Below are 21268 nucleotides of genomic sequence, written 5' to 3'. Positions count from 1 at the left end.
AATAATAGTAAAGTGACGGCGGAGGAAACAATTTGTGGAGTATCATAACGATCAACCCTACTTATAATGTATGTAAATAATATTGCTCAAATTGTTCAGACATGTAAAATTCCACCTCTTGCAGATGAAACTGTTATATGCGTATCTGCAAATACAGTTCTAGATATAAAAACCACAGTAAACCTAGAACTAATCAATTGGTTGAATAACAACTATTTATAATTAAACATAAGTAAAACAAAATGATGCTTATAAGAAATTGTAAAGTCAGCGAATTAAATTATTTTATTTAGATTGCTTTATTCAGAAACTTTCATTTCATTATTAATAATACAGAAATAACAAAATACGGCTTTATGAGTCATATTAAAATGCAACAGATATACTAGGTGAGTTGATATGATATATTACGGAATTGTATTAATTTTAAGACAAATAATTACCTGTATACGTTAATTTTTATTTACACAATGTTACAGCAGCTAGTTCCGAAACATTTCTTAAATAATTATGAATATGTGAGAGACATTCGTGAATATTACACTAGGTTGAGAAATAACTTTTACCTACACGAATTACCAAAAGAATTTGCTCTATAAGAGTGTAAAACAGTATAACGAATCCAATTGTATTAATGAACATAAAAACTTTAAACAGCCTTAAATAGAAGTGTAAACCATATTTATGGGAAATGGACATATGTGGGTTAAGGAAACTGATATGTAATTGACTGACTGCCTGTAATTGTTGAACATTTATTAGTTTATTATGCTATTTTTAAATATTTTGACCTATTCAAGCTGCAGTCCGAAGAGCAAAAAGGCGAATCTTCTAAAGAGGGAAATATCGCATACATGTAAATGGACGACGAGGAAACAGCAAACGTAGTCTTGTTTTGGTCCACTAAAAGAGTTCAAAATAGAAACAAGCTGATGCGGAATCCAAATTCAATGCCGGAATCTGATTAAAAATAATACGAATGGGTACCCAAAAGGGGTAATTTTATTACGTATGAATCGGATTGGGAAACTTTGCTCACTTAAATAATTCACATGTATCCTTTAATAACCTAGCAGATCCATATAATTTTGTTGAAAGCAATGAATGAAATGAAATTTTGTTTTATTTCCAGAGGACACTCTCTAGTTTTGGATGATGTATCGCCCGGCCCATTTCGCAAAATATTACTACGCACACTTTCTGTAAAGCCGCCGCTTTATTAATTGTTTAAAAATTTTGCTTAACGGCTTGTCACATCTTTAAGAAAGCAATTATTAAACATTATTATGATACCTCAAAATCATAGCGACCTCCTTCTACATGAAAAAGGTTGTTATTATTAACGGTTTATGGTATCTGTAGAATATTTATCATGTGTTTTTAGATTTATAAGGGCTTTTAAGGGGTAAGCTATAAAACTCCAACAGTGAAAATTTTATAATAGGTTGTTTAAGAACTCTGTAAAATGTTTTAAAAAAACCTGAAGTAATCATAACAACACTAAAGGTTTTTATAAATAATGTCACGGAAACGGAAACGGATGCATTATTAGAAAACTTAAAGTAATTTGCTATTCATTGGAGGTCCTACAAAACTTGTAACACTAATGGTTTTTTATAAAAGAATAGAAACTGTTACAAAAACTAAACTTTTTTATAAACCTCTTATAAATTATCCATTACCTTATAATAAAACGTTAGGTGAAAAATATTAGTTGGGAATGTGGTTAAAAAACGCATATAATTAATTCGATTATAGACTCAGACTTGAGTTTCGCGATATTCGAACAGCGGTTAGCGACCGGGGGCGAAAACAACCAGCCGCCTCGACGACTAGCATCCCCGTGCGTAAACCCGTACAAATGCAGCTGTGTAAACCGGGCTTATATTGGCTTTTTCGAACGGGCTTTAGTCTGGGTGGTCCTCTCGCGACGGCGGCATCTCTCGCTGATTTCCACTTTCGCGAGTGTAAATAACAACCCCCGACCTCGCGCGGTCGCATTGTTTTGAATTTTTCTAAAACAAAACCGTTGTCTTTAAGGGTGTAAACCATTTTTGATGTCGTCCCGAGCTTTGCTAAAGCATCCGCTCCGGGATCGCTTTAAATTAGTGGCTAACTACGTGTCTTAAATGTTTTCGATGTGCTTTATACGTAATAAGTAAAACCTGACTGTAAATTGCTACGGTAGAATCCATACACATATATAGATATATATTTTGAATAAGCGTGACATATAACGAACGAGCCAATAACAGATCCTGTATATATATTTTCTTATTTGTTGTTTACGACGATGCCAGAGATCGGCAATAGACTTGAGTTGAAATTTTTTAAGAGGAGAACGCAAAATGAGAAGAAGACCGTCGCGAAGTCTCCAGAAAAAGCGGTCAAGCACCCAAAGAGTCCAGTGAACAGGGTTAAAATCGCACCACCCTATGCCTACGTCGAGGTATGACGATAACGCTGATAACTTAAACTCTAAGAATCTCACACGAATCTTAAAATAGTACCTATATTACATAACCAGCGCGTTAGGTAGGTTTTTGCTACACCTTAAGTGAAATTATAGTAAGTTTATCGGCGCCGAAGTCATTTACTACGCGAGATATATACTATATCGTCAACAATGATTACATATATCATACATAATCTACATAAAATTCGGAAAATATTGTGAGTCAATTAAATTCTGAAGAAGCCAACAATCGAGAAGACTTGAAAATAGTATTGGTCTAGTGTTTTCTGAAATTATAATGGATTAATTATTTACAAACAAGTCTAGCTTTAGCGTTTATTTAGAACTATCTGAATAAAATTAACACTAAGTACAGTTATGTTTGTTTTAGGAAGCTAGAATATTAAAATTAGATTCTTAAATATCAATCATGCAAAATTTGGGGCATTAAAAGGAATGCAAATGATATCATTGAAAAAATACCGAATTTTTTGTTGAAGTTAAATTAATATGAATTATTTTTGTTATCAAATTTAATAGGGTTGTTACTAATCTTATCTTTTAATTAGTATTGAATTGTTATAAAATGAAAAAAGTGCATGCATAACAATTTTGGTATATTCCTTAAAATGTTAAAACAAAACATTTACACAAATTTATAACTAATAAATAAAAAAATGCAAAATATAACTTAACGTAACAAAAAAGAACCAACACCTAAAGCGGACACAAAGGGACCTAAAATTTATAGTTTTATAAATAATATTCTTTTGAATTTAAGCACTACAGTGGCATCTTCACTCACATTTAACCATATTTGAATTTTGTCACTAATATTGACCCCACACCTGACACCAGCGCACACCGCGCCCAATCGAGAATGTTTTATGATAATGGCGATAGCGCACAGTTAAAAATATGAAGCCAATGTACAATTTTGAATACGCGGTTGTTTGCGAACTCGCCGTGATTCGACATTCAATTAGCGAGAAAGCTTGGTAATTAAACTTGCTCATTAATTGGCGTTTCAGTTTTCAAACTTCCACGCGCAAGTACGAACACGCTGGTGTTTGAAATCGATTTAATTTAAGTATTATTACTCGAAGAAATTGACAAAAATTATCGAAATATGATAATCTTTCGAGACAACAACCGTGAGGATTTTGTTTTTGTTTCAGGAATTAGTGGTAAGCTCCCCCAACGAACGAAACTGGAGGGGGATATTTATAGCTCTCCTGGTGATTGTCGCGGTCTTGGGACTCATAGTATTCAGTATAGTACTGGTGTCGCCGCCCGAAGAGTGTCCCAGGACCAAAGGCGCCAAACCCACGCTAGAAGATATTTTTATAAAGCTTCCGCCGCCAGCCAGGTTTAATGGCACGTGGATGTCAGGTAATAATTTACATTATTTTTGCGTTGACTTAGTTCTGTAGTCATTTATGTTCTCGCTCATTAATGGCGATTTTACAAAATACTAAGGTTCTTCGGAGGTAAAATTTGGAACGGCGACATTGCGTGCTATAAATAAAAACAAAGCACCTGCTACTACAAGTATTAGAATCATCTACTTAGTAGTTACTTAAGTTAAAATTTGAACAGGTTTAAAATGTTTTTGAAAAACGGTGGTGTTTTGTTTCATAAATAAATATTCAACATAACATCAACAGTTCTTTGAGATGTCCTCGGATGAAGCAAAATGTGATTGAAGAGTTACAAAATGAAGACCAACAGTTAGGATTTCTTAGGTTTAAAAATTAAATCAAATTGACTCCTCCGGTAAAATTAGCAAAACATGCAGCCCTAAGGGAATTGACAGAAATCTTCAATAGCAATATTAACGAAAACTTAATTTCTAAACAAGTATTAAAAAAATCAATAACATTAAAAGTAAAATAATGAAAATTGCTGATTTGAAGGGAACCGGGAATAAAAAATTAAACTAAACGAGTGGCAGTGACAGAAATTTTTGTGTGAATCAATAATTTCGAAACATAATTAATTTGTGGATAACAGAGGGGAGTAGGAGGGACTTTGAGTTATTTAGAAATAGACATCATTGGTCTCTACCGTCGTTGGAAATTTCAACTTTCCTGGAGCATTTTAAGTATTTTAAAATAGAACCTTGAAACTTAAATAGCGGGAATACTGCTTAAACAAACTCACTGAACAACTATTGGAGTAACTGTCGGCCCCAGCAAAGATGAATCTGTTGGACGAAAGAGAAGTTTAATTAGTGAAGAAGAGGTAATACTGTGTTTTTATGAATATCAGGAAATCCGTAAGCTGTGGAAAAAGCTTCAAGCGCTCTAGGAAAAGTTGAGACAAGGGTTTTTTTCGTCTAGTGTGATCATGTTAAAAGATCGTTCGCACAATAAACTACCCCTACTAAATTCTACTATGTTATGTTGATCGATAAATATATACTAATTGTCTATCTTATCTAGAGAAATGCTTCGATTTTATTCTATTCTTTTTGAAATTCATTGGCTGTAAACGTCACATTTTTCCAACTAAATATGAAATAAAAGTAAAAAGCTTTTTAATTGCACACACATATTTCATTCTCTAGCACGTCCTATGATATCAACTTCGTTTTCGTTAAGATCGGAGCTTCGGCTAGTAAAAAAGTAGATAATTCAAGCTGTAAATATATGCCATACATTTTTGAAAAATGCTATTTGTTTTAGCATTCGCGAAAAAATGGATAGACAAGTTCTTTGAAATGAAGTATCTATTTATTTTTAAATTACCTCTACGTAGAACTTGAATACTTGTTGTAGTAGCACCAGGTACTTGTTTTCATATGAATTTTATGTTTGCATTGTATATGTTGGCATTGCTTACAAAAACAGTTTGATATTGTTCAAACAGCTTACCGGTTTTAAATCCAAACACAAAACAAATTGCTGTGTTGCTGAATCTTGTGAATTTTTGAATCTTTCTAACAAATTTTTAGCTTTACAATTGCAAGCAACGCGATTTATGGATACTTGGCCCCTTACAATATTCGATTGAGCTATAATTTCATAGAGAGTATTTTGAAGTGTCACCGTAAATAGTTCCTAGAAGTTATCAGTTCCTTTAGTAGACCCAATTAAATTTACATTTTTTATAAGATATTGTTCTTGCGTAATTATCCACTAACGACATAATGTTTTATTTTCGCTTATGCGGGTAGAATGAGTTGCTCAGGGGTTCAAAGGTACCGTGTAGATATTATAAATTATTTCAAATTGCATAGGGGTGTCCCACAATTAACGTCACAGACCATCACTATTTTATTTTTAAAGGTCTAAATTTATTTAATTAATTGTGATTAATTAAATTTCGTTTGAATGAATAGCAAGGTTATTTGAATATTTTTTTTAAATACACCCGAAAGACGCATATCTTTAAAACATCCCCTTCCTTTTTTTTAAAACGGCACCCAGGTTACTTTTTCCATTTTTTCATGTTCAAGGGCAAATAAAAGAAAATATTTTTTCAGAACTGGATGAAACTAACTAAAAATAATAAACCGTTTTTATAAGAATACGCATAGTTCAGTTTATTAAAAGGTTTTTTCTTACTTCAAAAGGTTTTTTGCTTGCTTGTTAACTCGACATTTGAGGCTTTAAAATCATATTAATTTTAGTGAAGCTGATACAGTTTACCGAAAACGCTAGCCTAACTGACCCACACCCCCACAAATATATTTCAGCAGTGAAAGAAAAAAATCAAAAATGAACAAAGTATTGTTAATGTTATGTGGCAATAAATCCGCAATTCGTACTTTTCAAAAACTGCCATTTTTTATAAGCAAACAACAATATTTCAATTTTCTCCAACATTTATAACTAGCATTTTACTGTTTGTTTAGTGATGCGGCATGGCAACTCTACTCCATAATGCACACAATACATTCACATGCAGCTTCCTGAAACGTGGATTAGAAAATGAGCCTCTATAGGTAGCCAGCCTGCTTTCCTTTTGTGATCCCTTTGTCTAGGTAATTTAAACGACGTCGTCTATCAAAGACCATCCGTAATAATGTCGAAGCGCTAAAGTACGGAATTCGCGAAACCTGTCAAACAATGTTAGCTTATATTATTACTACAGCTTGCTCCAGCGAAATCTGAGAAATGCTGAAATACTTTGAAACTTGTTTTCAGCTTTTTTAATATAAGGTAATATGATAATAGCCAATCGAAACGTAACCGTTACCATTATAAAACAACATCATTTGACTATTATATTTTATGTTATTTTATATTAAGTGAACATTGACAATTAAATCTGTTAATTGTCAGTGTGGTTGGTCACATCACTTTCCAAATGGCTAACGATTTTTTTTACCACAAATGAACCGACAGCATAACCCCTTAATTTGAAACGCCAAACCCCTTTTAATCGGTTAATTAATTAAACAATTTCGGTGGGTCGCGACTAACGAACGGTAGCCGTGGACTTTGCACATCGTTTGACCAGCAGTAACGGAGGTTATTGATTGTTTGAGGGGAGAAGTCTGTTTCGGACGTGTTATTACCATACCCTTTGAGTTTTGTTCGCGATGTACGAATTGAACGGCCATAACTCAATCGAGAGTTTAATGAAATTTTCGCTGGATGGTTGCCGCGACATTAACTGTTAGCCATAAATCATTCTACGTAGATAAAAATCAACTAACCGAAATGACCGTGTCAACGGAATTGATTCCTGTTCCATTTTGGTCTGATCTTTGTTACATTTTAATTGTCCACTCTGATATGAATGGATGTGAAATTTATATTTGTCAGATTATAGAGAATTAAATATTAAAATTCGTCTTCTAGCATATGATCGAACCCAAGTGTGGTAATTCTAAACGCCGCTTTTTTCGATCTTTCTCATCAGACCAATGAAAAAAAAATTGAATATTTTTTAAATAGATTGTTAAAAAAATGAAATTTGATGCATTTTTTTGAATAGTGAAAAACTATATTCCATAATACTGATTATACTTTATTGCAAACACCCTCTGCAGTGATTTATTATTAATTTGAATGAATTACTATCCTATTCTTTTGTTTAATCAATATTCGTCTATATTCATTTTCTTGGTTAAGCACTTGCTCGTCTGCCCCAGTATATATCAAAACCATGTCATCAGTAAATGTAAAGTAGCGGGTTTTATGGTTTAGAGAGTAAAACAGCGGGCCACTTTACATACATATTAGAGGTCGGACACAAAGTGTTTGTCTATCGTAAAGCAATTTGTCGAAAACCACTAAAGATAGAACATGGGAACATATTATTCAAAAACAATCATAATGTATTAGCCGATCAGAAATACATGGTGTCTCATTTAAAATTGCAATATTGATGCTACTACAGCGTTAAAAATAATTTATATCGATTTATTCAGCCATATTACCTCTGAATCTTAGCACGTGCAGTTTGTGCAGCAGTAAATCAAAACTAACAAATTCGAAATTTTACTAAATATTTTCATGAAATCAAATAGAAAAAAATTAAAACTCTCTTTCATATAAGTTATATTCCTATTAAAGGTGTTCAATTTGAAAGTGTGTATGTATTTGCGAAAAATCCCAACATTTATATAGGGTATTTCAAAAAACAGACGCCAACTTTCCATATAGAGAATCGTCACCCAAAAAAAAAAAGAAACAAAGTCCATATAAACGTAGGTCTGGAAATCCTTATTTTACAAGATCCGGATTGTCAAATATTAAAAAAGCATTTTTACAATATATTAAATATTTAGTTATATATTATTATATTTATATTTTTAATTCTATTTACTTTAAGTCAACCAAAAATAGAACTTTTTGACTCTCGAATTTTTTTCGTGTATTGCCTCGTTTTCTAGCGATAAAATAAAATTAATGACGCATTGACGCATCGTTTTTTCATTTTGTGGACCCTTTATAATGTGAAAATATTTACCATCCTGGAAAACTAAACATTTCCGGAACTATACGTTTATGTAAACTTTTTTTATGATGAATGACCAGCGTTTGAGTATGTTTTTTGAGACACTTAGTATATTATCAGTTAGAGAAAGCTACATGAAAAACGAAAAAGTTTTATATTTTCTAGTATAGCTTATTGACATATCCTATATAGGAAATAATTATATATTTACCATAACTATGTACAAAATCCGCTTGCTTTATTTATTCCAGAAAAAGCGAGGAATTTAAATAAAAAATTAAATTTGATAAATAATGGCGAAACCGCCTTGATCGATCTACGACGAAGGGTCGACGGGGAGTTGTTTTGCTTTTACTGTTTACGTTCCCTGACGGTAACATATTGCAAGTTGAAAAATATATTCATACGAGAACTGAAAATTAATTAATCAGACTATATTGTTAAACTCAAAATAACTTCATTCTGAAGCCACCAAGCGTTGGAAGCGATTCTTTCACTCCTCTTAGCAGCGCTGGAACTACGATACTGAAAAGCTTTCAGCTGATAGTTACCGCCGTTTGAATCTTTTCGACTATTTCAAAACGACATCCCTTAAGGTGGATTTTCATCGTCGGGAAAAGAAAAAAGTCACAAAGGTTTACGTCAGGAGAATAAGTAGGGTGATTGACTACAGCAATGTTTTATTCATTTATTGTCTGTCTACATTTTAATCGGTTCTTGAAGGTGAAAGTATTTCACTTCGTGGTTCATCTTGAATCGACTTTTTTCCTTCTGAAAACGGACTAACCAAAACTAACCAAAACACGTAGGTCTACTGTAGTTTGGAAAGAGTTGCACTGTATCCAATTCTGAAGCACGCCGTTGCTCGAAATTGATGTCACTCATTTTCAGAAGAGTATAACGAAAAACTGTTTTACAAAAAAAATAGCTACGGACAACCGAAAGACTCGAGCAAGAGTACTGAAGGCGGACAACATATTCCCATTCCGTGCCTCTAGGGTAGCTAGATAGAACGCTTTGTTGCTCGTCTCATTACATAATTTACAGATCCCGTAAACAATTCATATAGTATATAAGATGTTTCACGATTGATGGCACCTTAAACGGGTATGGCGAACGGTACATTAAATTCACCTTGAAATCTTAAAGGGGACACACATGGGAAACATATACAATCCTATCTTCAGCGGTTTTCAAGAAAATAATTATTTCTATCTTCAGCGGTTTTCAAGAAAATAATTATTTTCTTCATTTTTTCGACATAGTTTCAAGGAAATTTTTATTACTACGACAACGGAGCTAGTATAAGACTAAGATTTTGAAGTTAGCTTAGGTTGGTATCGAACAGAATATTTTTATATCGAAATTGATACTACATTATATAGGGTTGCTCAAAACGAATGATTACCCTACGAGATAGATGAAATGGTGAAAACTGCATTTTCTAAAATGGATCACCCTGTATATTATCACATATTCTAAGAGCAAATTAAATTCCCTTTCGAGTGATCTTTGTCCCTATACCTAAATCGGTTGGTTTCTGAAATAAAAGTAAGTCTCGGTGAAAACTGTATTACTTTGACAGAATTTATCTTTTAGGTGACCGACGAAACAAAATCTTTAAAAGAGGGTATTTTCTATCAAAGGAATGAACACTTTCGGTCTGTCGACAATCCTCAAAAAATTGGGATTTCAAGGGAAATTTATTTTAAATGTGTTTTGCTTGCTAAATGATAATAAATTAGTTTTTTTATCTATTGAATGTTTCAATATATCTTCAAATATTAAGAACACTGGTAAACGATTTTCTAGAGAATCTTGGCCTTCAGGTTCAAACAAGATGAGGCATCGGCTCACTGCACTGAAAAGGTGTCACAAGTATTGTAAGAATTATTTAATGACCATTGGTTTCGACGATTCGGATTGGACGATGATACTTTGAACAAATATATCCTTTAGAGATAAAGAAAGGTACTACTATCAGTTCATTTCAACAGATTTTAAGGTGTCGCAAAGTGAATGCAATGGTGAACACTTCGAGCACCTAATGTAAAAATTGGATTCATTTTTCAGTGTTTTTCGGAAAATAGTTTGTAAAGCTATATCTGGCAAATTTTCTCTTGTTCATGTGTTGTACGGGATTCGTTTCATTAAATTTTCAGTATGTTCTGTTTACAATGAGGTTGTAAAAGCATAATAAACAAATTCATTAAAAGAGCCTTAAAATACTGGGATCCTTCCATTTTAAATGGATTTTATCGACAAAATTTGCACCGGAATCAACAATAAATAAATCTTTATTGAACTGTCAACAGAAAAATGAATTATTAAACATAAGATGGATATTTCATGGCCATCTAAAAGATTAATTATACCAAAATAATTCACTTTTCTGAGAAACTTGCTTTTATTTCAGAAACAAAACGATTTGGGTATAGGGACATCATTCGAAAAGGGGTTTTTGGTCTTAGAATGTGTGATAATACACAGAGTGTTGCACTTTTCACTATCTCCAAAATATTTTTTTTCTAGCTCCAGTGTCGTAGTAATAAAAATTTAATTGAAGATACGTTGTGGTAATTTATCGAAACGCACTAAAGATAAGACATGGGAACACATTATTCAAAAAAAAAATGGTGTCTCATGTAAAATTTCAACGTTGACGCTACTTTTTCGAAGAAGCACCAACGTCCCAGCGTTAAAAATCGATCGATCGAACTAACCAAATTTTAAGAACAATCCAATATTCCGTTCGCTGTAAAAGTCTAGAGTGCCGTGAAACAGCCTATATCGAATAAACTCGAAGAAGTTAACATATTCTTTAAAATTATCAAAAGTGTAAGATAATTGAATTTGAAACATAATTTTAAAACGAATTGGAAAGGTGTTATAATTCGCCATCAGAAACTTTGTAGCATTCGCCAAAGTCTCTTCGAAACTGAAACGTAGAAACTGCTATCAATCACGCAATCTTTAGTCACGAAGGAACATATCCCTGTTACATCTGTAACGTTTACGGTAAAATATTCGAATTTCTTACCTGTTTAGGTTTGGTTTTTATTGTATGATCTATTTGATCTTCATTTTTGTTTCAGATTCCGAATTCGTATTTAAGGATCAATACGGCGGAATATCACTGTTCGACGCGGAGAACCTTACCACAAGTATTATTATGACAAATATTACCATTGTAAGTAATACAAAATCATAAAATATTGTCAACCTGAATCTGTTTCTTTATTCTATACGTCTCTTTATTCGTTCTTATTACATACATTTTAAAGTTAACATGACAAAATCAACAACTGGAGAAACTGATCTAAATGGAAATTTACTTTGACAGAGAGGCCTTGCCACGTACTACATATTTTCTGCCAGTAGTACAATGTGATATGACTAATTCTGGTAGAGTAATCTATTTGAAAATTTCCTGTGAGGAGTTACACTTTATTGCCTAATTATTATAAAAATTTAGTTATAGTTTAACTACCCTTGTAGATACTATTTGTAAATATTTAATACACAAATATTTTTGACAACTATATAGTGAAATATTTGTTTCTAGAATCCATGTTTTTATTTTTTTTTTTCATTTTTAATAATTGTTTTTAACTGTTCAGAGAGGATATTGTCTATGTTTAGAACTGAGGATATAATGCTTGTCTGAGCGAGTCTTATGACTTCGAGGGACAGTAACGCAGATGTCTTTGTAACGTGTGACAGATCTGTGGATTACGCTGATAGACGATTTTCTGTTTCAGAGACAATATGAAGTTGTTGATTTTAAAGTTTCCAACGATTTAAAGTTTATCCTACTTATAAGCGATATCGTTAAGATTTATGAATATACCACTTTGGCCAAGTATCATACGTACGACATAGCTACGAGGTGAGTCACAAAGGATTGTTTCATATTATTCTACTGCTCAGTAACCATTGCAGCTACAAATATTTAAAAATTGTATATATATATATATATATATATATATATATATATATATATATATATATATATATATATATATATATATATATATATATATATATATATATATATATATATATATATATATATATATATATATATAGTGAGATTTTGGTTAGTCTGCGAGATTCCAGTCGGAGTTCAACAAGCGAACGGATGATATCCCGGAATATAGTGTCATCACATTTTTTCATCCGTGAATCAATACGCAGACGTTTCGCCAAGTGAGATTTCGGCGAAACGTATATATATATATATATATATATATATATATATATATATATATATATATATATATATATATATATATATATATATATATATCACCATAGGCTTTATAATAATATAAGTATATCATTGAATTATTTGAGTTGGTTTTTGGTTGTTATTCTGCTATTCTGTAAAACATTGTCGCAACAGAAAACAATTAGAACATGTTCTCAATGGTTAAAGAAATATAAAGAAATTTAATTACATTTCCCAAAATTAAAAAAATGAATTATTTGAAGGGCTGTCTAATAAATAGTACAGGGTTGTTCAAACAAAACTGGCAAAAATATTTTTGTAATTATTTTATTTATTTATTTATTTTGGTCTAACGATATTTTTGTAGTTACAATTAACCTTTTAACTTTACGTTAACTTTTATGAGTTTTCTCATTTATTGATGGTTGCTATTTTCTGAATATTGTCTAAGTTTTTAGTGAAACTGTTCCACAATGCTGCAGTCAGGTTTTTGTGGGATCTACTATTTTTTTGTGTGAAACTAAAGATATTACATTATATTAGCGTAGATAGCATTTTGTTTTTTGAAAAACTTCTCAAAATCCATCAAATTTAAAATATTTATTATAGTTTATTTTGAAGAAAGTGCAAAGGAGTATTAGCAGATCAGATGTGCAAAGTGAATGCATAATTGTTGAATACTTAAACCACTGTTATTGTTTCTCATTGATTTATTTTATTGCAAAATTCTTTCCTTATATCGGGTGCAGATAGTACCACCCCTACGATACTTATAAAAAGGAAATAATTTTACAGAATGCATTATAAACAAATTGAACTACAAAAATATATTATTCTTATTCAAATGATGAGTAAATCAATAAGTTTCCTCTAATGCTATTGTGTCATACTTTACTTCCTTTTGAAACCGTTAAAAATTGTCACTTAACCATTTTGCCGACAGATGTTTTTGAAATATATATGGTGGTCGCCTTTCATGGCTATGCAAATCTCTCTTTATTTGAATATGTGTATATGCCGAATGCAGAAATGCCGAACACATCAAATGTCGCAGCTCAGTGTAGTTTAGCGTTATGCAGGGTGATTGATAAGGAATGGGCAATATCTAAACTAAAGATATTAGGCCCTAAAATATTATGATTCAGCTAAACATGCCTCATACAAATGTCGCTGTTTTTTTTAGGTTTTTCTATTTGGCAATTACAAATTTGAAACTTGTTTGGAAGTCGCTCTTAGAGGGCGTTTAGTTAGATATTGTATCGTAAAATTTATTTAGTGGACAATTCCAAAATGTGATTTGAAGTTTTTTTTTTAATATTTACATGGACTTTCACATACGCCATATGATTCGTTAACACTGTTCTACTAAGCATTTTGTTTGATGGATTTTAACTTTCATCAAGTATAGGCTGAAAAAATTTAATTCGAAGGTAATATTATTACTATTCCCAAAATTGTATCTATCGTATCTATCTAATAGTATTATGAAGATATATCGAATCATATTTTTTTTGTTTGTCTAGTTTTGATTGAAAATTTTTCATAGAAAAGGTGCTCTTATTTATGGCATCTAACTGACTTATTTACATTTAAAAAGATGTTTTTTCTGATTTTTGTTTTTTAAAGAGTCATTATAAGAAATTGCAATTTTTGTAATAAAAATACACCATTTACGTTTAGAGATTGATTAATAAGTTTTTATTAATCACTCTGTAAATTGTCCCGCTTTTTAAAATTCATCATGCCTGAATGCAAAATATGATTGTTGCGTCGGTATCTTCTTTTATATAGAGACTAGAAAATTTTATTAATGGTGTTCTAGGACAGAATTTCCACTTGCTACTTGTATAAAATAAATACAAATACAAATTGTATTACCTGCAGGATACGAAAACCTTTGTCCCCCAAAGAGCTGGACGAGGAGGCTCCTTACTTACAATATGCTACGTGGTCCCATGACGGGACCGCCATCGCATTCGTTTACAATAACGACATCTACTACAAACCGAAAGTGGAAAAAGATTTGGTTTGTCGTATTACGAGCACGGGAAAACCCAACGTCATATTTAACGGTAATAATGTTCATACCGCCGACGAAGTGCGAACTTTTTACATCGATGTCCTTTAAATTTCACTTAGGTGTACCTGATTGGCTTTACGAAAACGAAATACTGAAAACGTCACACACTCTTTGGTTCTCAGCTGACAACCTCTATCTTCTCTACGTGTCCTTTAATGATACCAACGTGGGGGAATACAACTATCCTTGGTACGAGAGCGGGAAATACGAGGCGATTTATCCACAAGTCAGGAGCTTCAGATATCCCAGAGTAAGTTTAATTTTCGGGTCTCAAGATTGCTTTTTCAATCTCGTCGCTACGATATGTGTTTACGATACAGTTTAAACCAAGTTTTACAATTTTCCATTTACAGCTAATAATGTTTTCTGGTCCATGATTTTTTTCATTGGGTAAATAGGTTTCCAGTTGTTTTTTCTGAAAGTCAAAATAACTACCCCTTTGCCAAATCTGAAGTCTATACCTGCAAAACTTTATCTGAAACATTCTGTACAATATACGAAGACTTTAAATACAAAAGATGTCTATACCGGCCATATCGCCAGAAGCTGACAACTTGGTCATGGCTTTTCATTAGGGATGATTTTTTTATTGGACCTTTGCAGATGTGTTTTTTTTTAATAGGTTCCATCAGAGAACCAAACTCTATTAGTATTCCAAATTTCAAGTCGAGAGCTTCAAACTTCAGACACATACTTTGCTTTTATAGGAATATCTAAAAAATAGCCGAAAATCGAAAGAAAAAGATTTTTAGATACAGGACGATTTTGGAAATGTTGCATTTTTTGTCACCCTTTGTAGCTCGACTCACTTAACAAGAGTGTGAAAACTATCCTGATTAGCGTTTTTTACGTAGAATCAAATGACGTAGTTTTCTTCCCCAAGTCATAAATTTTTTATATGCAAACTAACCTGGTGTTTTTATGTTATAATTATATATTTTATTTGCTTTAAAATTCACTCTATTGAACTATATTTAAGTACAATATTGTTTTTAGCACTCTTTATTGACGAATGAGGATATGCATCAAATTTATAGTGATTTAAAACTCAACGCTAGTCTCTTGAATATATAATTATTGATCGGTGTAAGTTTCGATTGAGGTCATTGAATTTGCTGCATGTTATTGCCGTAATCTCATTGGTCTAGACGTCAATATAAAATTATTTTATTAAATGAATTCTTTAATAAAAATTGCGATTTCGTTTAAAATTCACATTTAATTTACATTTATGTATTTTGCGAAATGTGTACCAAATTTCAGCTTTTTACATTAATTTTTTTCTCCCAAAATTTTCGAAAAAATAAATTTTTATTTCCAAAATACCTGTTTGTATAGAAAATATCAAGAATTCAACAATGTACTCCTATTACAGTGCATTCTATTTAAAAAAAATGAAAAGCAATCCCAATTTTAAATGCGCACTTTTTTCGATTCTCCATGTACTTCTAACAACCGATCCTTTTTTAAAACGGTGGCTTTAGCGCCTGCTTGAATAATAATTGTGGTGCGGTGGGACTTGAAATAAGTATTTTTTTAATAAACCTTTAAATTTTTCAAAAACATCAGAACTTAAGAATGTAACAATTTTCAGTAGAATTCAAAAATGCGGTAGCATGTTCGGATATAACCGGAAATTCCATGATCCCGTGATGGGACACTCCGTATACGTATAAGATTTCCCATTTGTAACACTCCAGTTTCCATACAAAACTGCAATAAGAGAGCTGCGAAGCGATCAACGTTCCGACATCTTAATTGGTTTTCCGCTGTATACGGTCGTTCGAACAGGAATTGCGAGTGAAACATCGAAGAATTAAAGTCGACGAAGACCATCGTCTCGAACGAGATAATCAAACTCGGACGATCAATCGGTTTATACACCGCAATCGCGGAGACGTACATCAGATTGAGATCGATCCGTTTTTAACGAGAGCGCGCTGGTTTTGTTGTTTCATTGCAGAAATCTGAAAGCGAACAATGGTCCGTGTCGAATTGTGTCATAGTTACAAAAAGATTCTATTCCGTGGAGTGGACACTAGAACATTTTGGCTAATAACTAATCCACTAATTGCCAGCGTCTGCAACATTTAAATTTAATGAAAACGTTGATTTATTTTTTATTTTAATGAGAGCTACGACCTTTAAAATATTAAGCTACTTCAGAGGTAAAATTTGAAATAGCAGCTCGTTTTCACATGATTGCATTGCATGGTGTATGTTGATATTGCTTTACAAAGTAATTCGTTTGGTATCATGCCTTTATAATTTATATTAGCTACGCCACCATCGGAGAACACATTCGCGAATTCAATACACATCTTTTTTGAGTTCTCACAGGCTACGTCGAATTTTTGAATTCATGATTTCAAGAGCGAATTTTGAAATTAAATTAAACAATAATATATTAAAAATAAACCATTACCTTTCTATATATTTAAGAAAAACCAGTTTTATACTCAATGTTTGTCACTTCTGTGGGAATTCCCGTCAACACTATTAGGTGTCTGTAGAAGCCAATGCATAGCTCCATCCTTTTTTATTCACGTCTTGGTCACGCTTATTAAATGAAATACGAAATTTACTGTCAAAGATTATTCAATAAAATTTGAAACAATAAACATTCAACAAGAAAATATGAATATTATAGTCATTTTGCATTAGACGTTTAATGTGTGGTTGAATGATATTAGTCCATATTTCGTGATAATATTTTCTTTATTACCCAAGGAGGTATGAAGCCAGTCCAAGATCTCAATATTCACATTTTGACACGTCCACTCTGCATAATAAAAATTACGCTTCTCTTTTTTTTTAACATTAGCTTTCAGCAAAGCCAACAATTTAGATATGCACTAACATTATCGCGAAGCATATTTCAAATTATAAAGGAGAAAAAAATGAAATATGATTGCGGTGAAATTTTTTTCAAGTAGAAAAACAAATTGCTCATTTCAAAAAGTCAACTATTGTCTACTACAGTGCACAATAATAAAATAAAAGATGTTGTTTTTTAGAAAACAACATTCGATAAAATGCAAGAACAAGTTGGCACAAATTTTTGGTATTATTCAGAAATAATAATTTATTTGCGCCAATTTATAAATCTTTCGGTAATTTTGAAGTATTATATTATAGATATCAAGTACTGATAAAAACTTTAACACATAAAAAATAGATGTCTAGCCGGTTTTGAATGAAAGCTTCTCAATTATTTCACATCATCTCATATATATAGACACATTCTTGTTGAAGATAAAATCCTGCATCTGGAGGTGTTTACAAAATTAAGCATAGTATAGTCTTAACTTTTAAAATTACGGTTGATTTTCTATTTTGATTTGTGATTAGTATTTCGATCGTTGGCCAGAAGCTGTATAAGGTTTCTAAAAAAGGACCTACTTAATTTTGTGTCACGCCCCGGATATTTTTTAATAACTTTTACAGACTTGTAACACATTAGAGGTATTGCAAATACAAAGCGTATTATCCACGACAGATTTTTTTTACATATATTGCACAACTTATTACAAAAGGTTAGTTACCCGTCAATACAACCCCATCATTAATTTCTCATAATTTTCATATTTGGGCTTAACACGGGATAATAATAATTATAATAATAATAATGGAGATACGCTGTGTGCTATCCAATAAATACAAAACTAATGATTTTGAGTATTCCACAAGACAGATAAGATAGAGTTAACCCCATATTTGATTCAGATTTTTTTAAATAATCCTTGCTATATTTTCTATGTGCATGCCATCCACTGATGGTCAGCAGGTTTTCTACAGCACGAAACTTTTTTCAGTGTGTCTAATGGGGTATTTGACTTTACTGGCACGATCGGATTACAATTTGCAATCGACACACATTTTAAAGCCGCAATCGCGGCAATTAACTCGACAATTCAATTTCCGCAGGTAGAGACTCCCAATCCGGAAGCCAGTGTTTGGATCGTAAACCTAACAATGCCGAAATATTTGTTTCCGTTCGAGCTAAAACCGACGAACAGCGTAGAGACGGGTAGCTACGTCACAAGCGCGAGTTTCCACGGGGACCATAACGTCGCCATCATTTGGTTGAATAGACCCCAGAATACGTTCGTCATCGTAACCTGTCGAAATCAGAACAACTACAACTGTACTGACGTGAGTGGGATTTTTTTTTTGTTAATTTCCTAGAAACTGCTTTTCATTCTCTTTCCTTCCTTTCAATGTGTATCTGTTCCCGCATTTCTGATAATCCTTCTAGCTCCGAGAATATTTGGTCTCCTGTTTTTCTGTGTTCTTTTTCTATACAGTAATTTCCAGCTCTGAGTGTGCACCATATCCACTAGCAGCGGTTGAAGACATTAGTGTTAAGAAATTAGTCATCCTTCTATTAAAGATATCAACGTAAATTTTGTGTCAGCGTTTTTGTCCCGTAGTTTCTCTTCCCTTTAGTTTATTTAATATTACAAATTACGTTCTTTTTTCGAAACAATCATTTGTTTTTCTCTATTATAAAAAAATGTATTATATATATATATATATATATATATATATATATATATATATATATATATATATATATATATATATATATATATATATATATATATATATACATATATACATTTATTTTTTGTGTATTATTTGAATGTTATTTTTCAGTTTCATGTAGAAAAGGAACATATCGGATGGACTGAGCCGGTTTTCCATCCCGTTTTTAATGAAAACGGAACCAGGGCCTTAGTTCGATTGCCGGTAAAGGACGGTGACAACGGGCACTATATGCACGCTTGCGAGGTGGAAAACGGCAAAGTAAGGCCACTCACACACGGAGCGTTCGAACTAATCCGTATTCTCGCATGGGACGAAGAAAACTCTTTTATGTAAGTGCATGCGGATAAATTGATAATTATTTTGATTAAAGACAGGTAACAAAATAACTACTGTGTAAACAAAATCATGTTATATTTATAATTCCAAATTTCACCGGAATTCTTCAGGTTTAAGCAAGCATTCAAAGCCTTTAATTATTGTGTTATTACATTCGATTGTGTTTCTAAATCATCTTAAGTTTGTTAGCCATGAATTTTGGCGTCTTACTACTGATCTTGTTCCCCTATTTTGAGCCGAAGTAATTCGTATCTCTCACCTGTTACCACATGTGTATCATCTATACATGGTGGAAGCTGTTTACACCAATAGGAGGGAATCTTAGCAGACAATCATTGTTTTCATTGTTTTTTCGACAAGCGTCTCTTGGGAAACCACATAAAAGCAATAGAAAAAACAATCAAATCAGTGACTGACCGCTAAGCATTTTGCAAGTCTTTTGTTAAAAATAGAAGCAAAATTTTAAATAATGCCTAGTTTAGGACTGTTGCCAAATCTTTAATTTTAAAGAAGTTCTCTAGTATAACATTGTGTAATTTGATTTACTCTATAATAATATGTAATATATAATATATAATAAAATTCCGTTGTGAATTTTGAAATTTTTAATAAACATCAATACAAACATATTTTTTCTAACAAACGTATAGTCGAATATACTTACATGCTCATCCAAATTCTCAAACACTTATTGTCATTTCTACTTAACATAAAATATTCAGTATTTTCAAAAATCCGGATGAGTTACTATCTGCAAAATATTGTAGCCGTATGGCTCCACCAACATTAGTTTAATTACAAATTTTCAAATGTTCGCTACTTACAATTTTCACATTACAGATCAACAAATTTGACGGTGGGATACCCTATATCGATATTATATTGATAGAAAAAGCTGCTGAATTTTGCGAGTGCACATTTTTTCGGATGTAGTTTGAAAAGTTCTGAACTGTTTTTAGCTCCCTGTATCATTTAATGCGTTTTGAGTTGTATTTTTCTTTCAAATTATTGTTGTTAAATTACAATTTGCAGCTACGCCTTGGGCACAATCGAAAACTCTCCTGGCTACCGGCATCTGATCAAGATCGTCGACAAGGACGCATATCCTGAATGGTCATGCGTGACGTGCAATCCTGAGGCCGTGGTCCCTCACAATACCACGGCCGACATGATGATTTCCAATGACACCGCGTCGAACGACACCTTATGGTCAAACTACCCCTGCGACTACAACAATGTGATATTCAGCAAAAGCTTCAACTATTTCATACAGGAATGTTTGGGACCAGAAATACCCATAGTTATACTAGTGAAAACTATAACAAACACCCGTCAACTTGTACTAGATACGAGCCACAAGTTAAGGAGAAAGGCGAGGAAGCTTTCTGTCCCCAGGGAGAAAACCATCTCGGTGGAAATCGAGTTTGGATACAAGGCGCAAGTAAAATTATATCTGCCCGGAGTTTTGAGGGAGTACGAGGATGTCACCTTTCCCCTTATTCTATTAGTGTGAGTTGCGAACGTTCCTGACAATTTAAAGGTTTTAGTATTTTTATTTGCATCTTTATCTCACAATAACTACAATTACAGTTTATTACAAAAAAAAAAGAAACAAAATTACAAACACTAAATAAATAAAATATGTCCTAATAACCGATTGACATCGACAACCCATACTTTGCATCCAACATTTAATTTGTAC

The 21268-nt window shown here is 32.3% G+C and overlaps 1 protein-coding gene across 2 annotated transcripts in view; it reads left to right on the top strand.

The window, feature by feature from the left end:
* Positions 1-21268, top strand: part of LOC132695623 (inactive dipeptidyl peptidase 10) — a 121635-nt gene that overhangs the window by 84929 nt on the left and 15438 nt on the right. Inside the window, exons 1-9 of one of the 2 annotated variants that reach the window (XM_060659982.1) lie at positions 2008-2449; positions 3634-3847; positions 11464-11558; positions 12130-12257; positions 14484-14671; positions 14739-14929; positions 18607-18834; positions 19339-19559; positions 20599-21075. In XM_060659982.1, coding sequence (XP_060515965.1) covers positions 2294-2449; positions 3634-3847; positions 11464-11558; positions 12130-12257; positions 14484-14671; positions 14739-14929; positions 18607-18834; positions 19339-19559; positions 20599-21075 — 1898 coding nt within the window. In that variant the 5' untranslated portion in view covers positions 2008-2293. Of the gene's footprint in view, positions 1-2007; positions 2450-3633; positions 3848-11463; positions 11559-12129; positions 12258-14483; positions 14672-14738; positions 14930-18606; positions 18835-19338; positions 19560-20598; positions 21076-21268 lie in introns of those variants that run through there. The other variant, XM_060659990.1, reaches the window with a different exon arrangement.

Source organism: Cylas formicarius, unplaced genomic scaffold (assembly GCF_029955315.1).
Source record: "Cylas formicarius isolate icCylForm1 unplaced genomic scaffold, icCylForm1.1 PGA_scaffold_10__41_contigs__length_53128322, whole genome shotgun sequence".
NCBI lineage: Eukaryota > Metazoa > Arthropoda > Insecta > Coleoptera > Brentidae > Cylas > Cylas formicarius.
The sequence above is the reverse complement of the archived record's forward strand: the minus strand, read 5'-3'. Positions and strand labels throughout refer to the sequence as shown.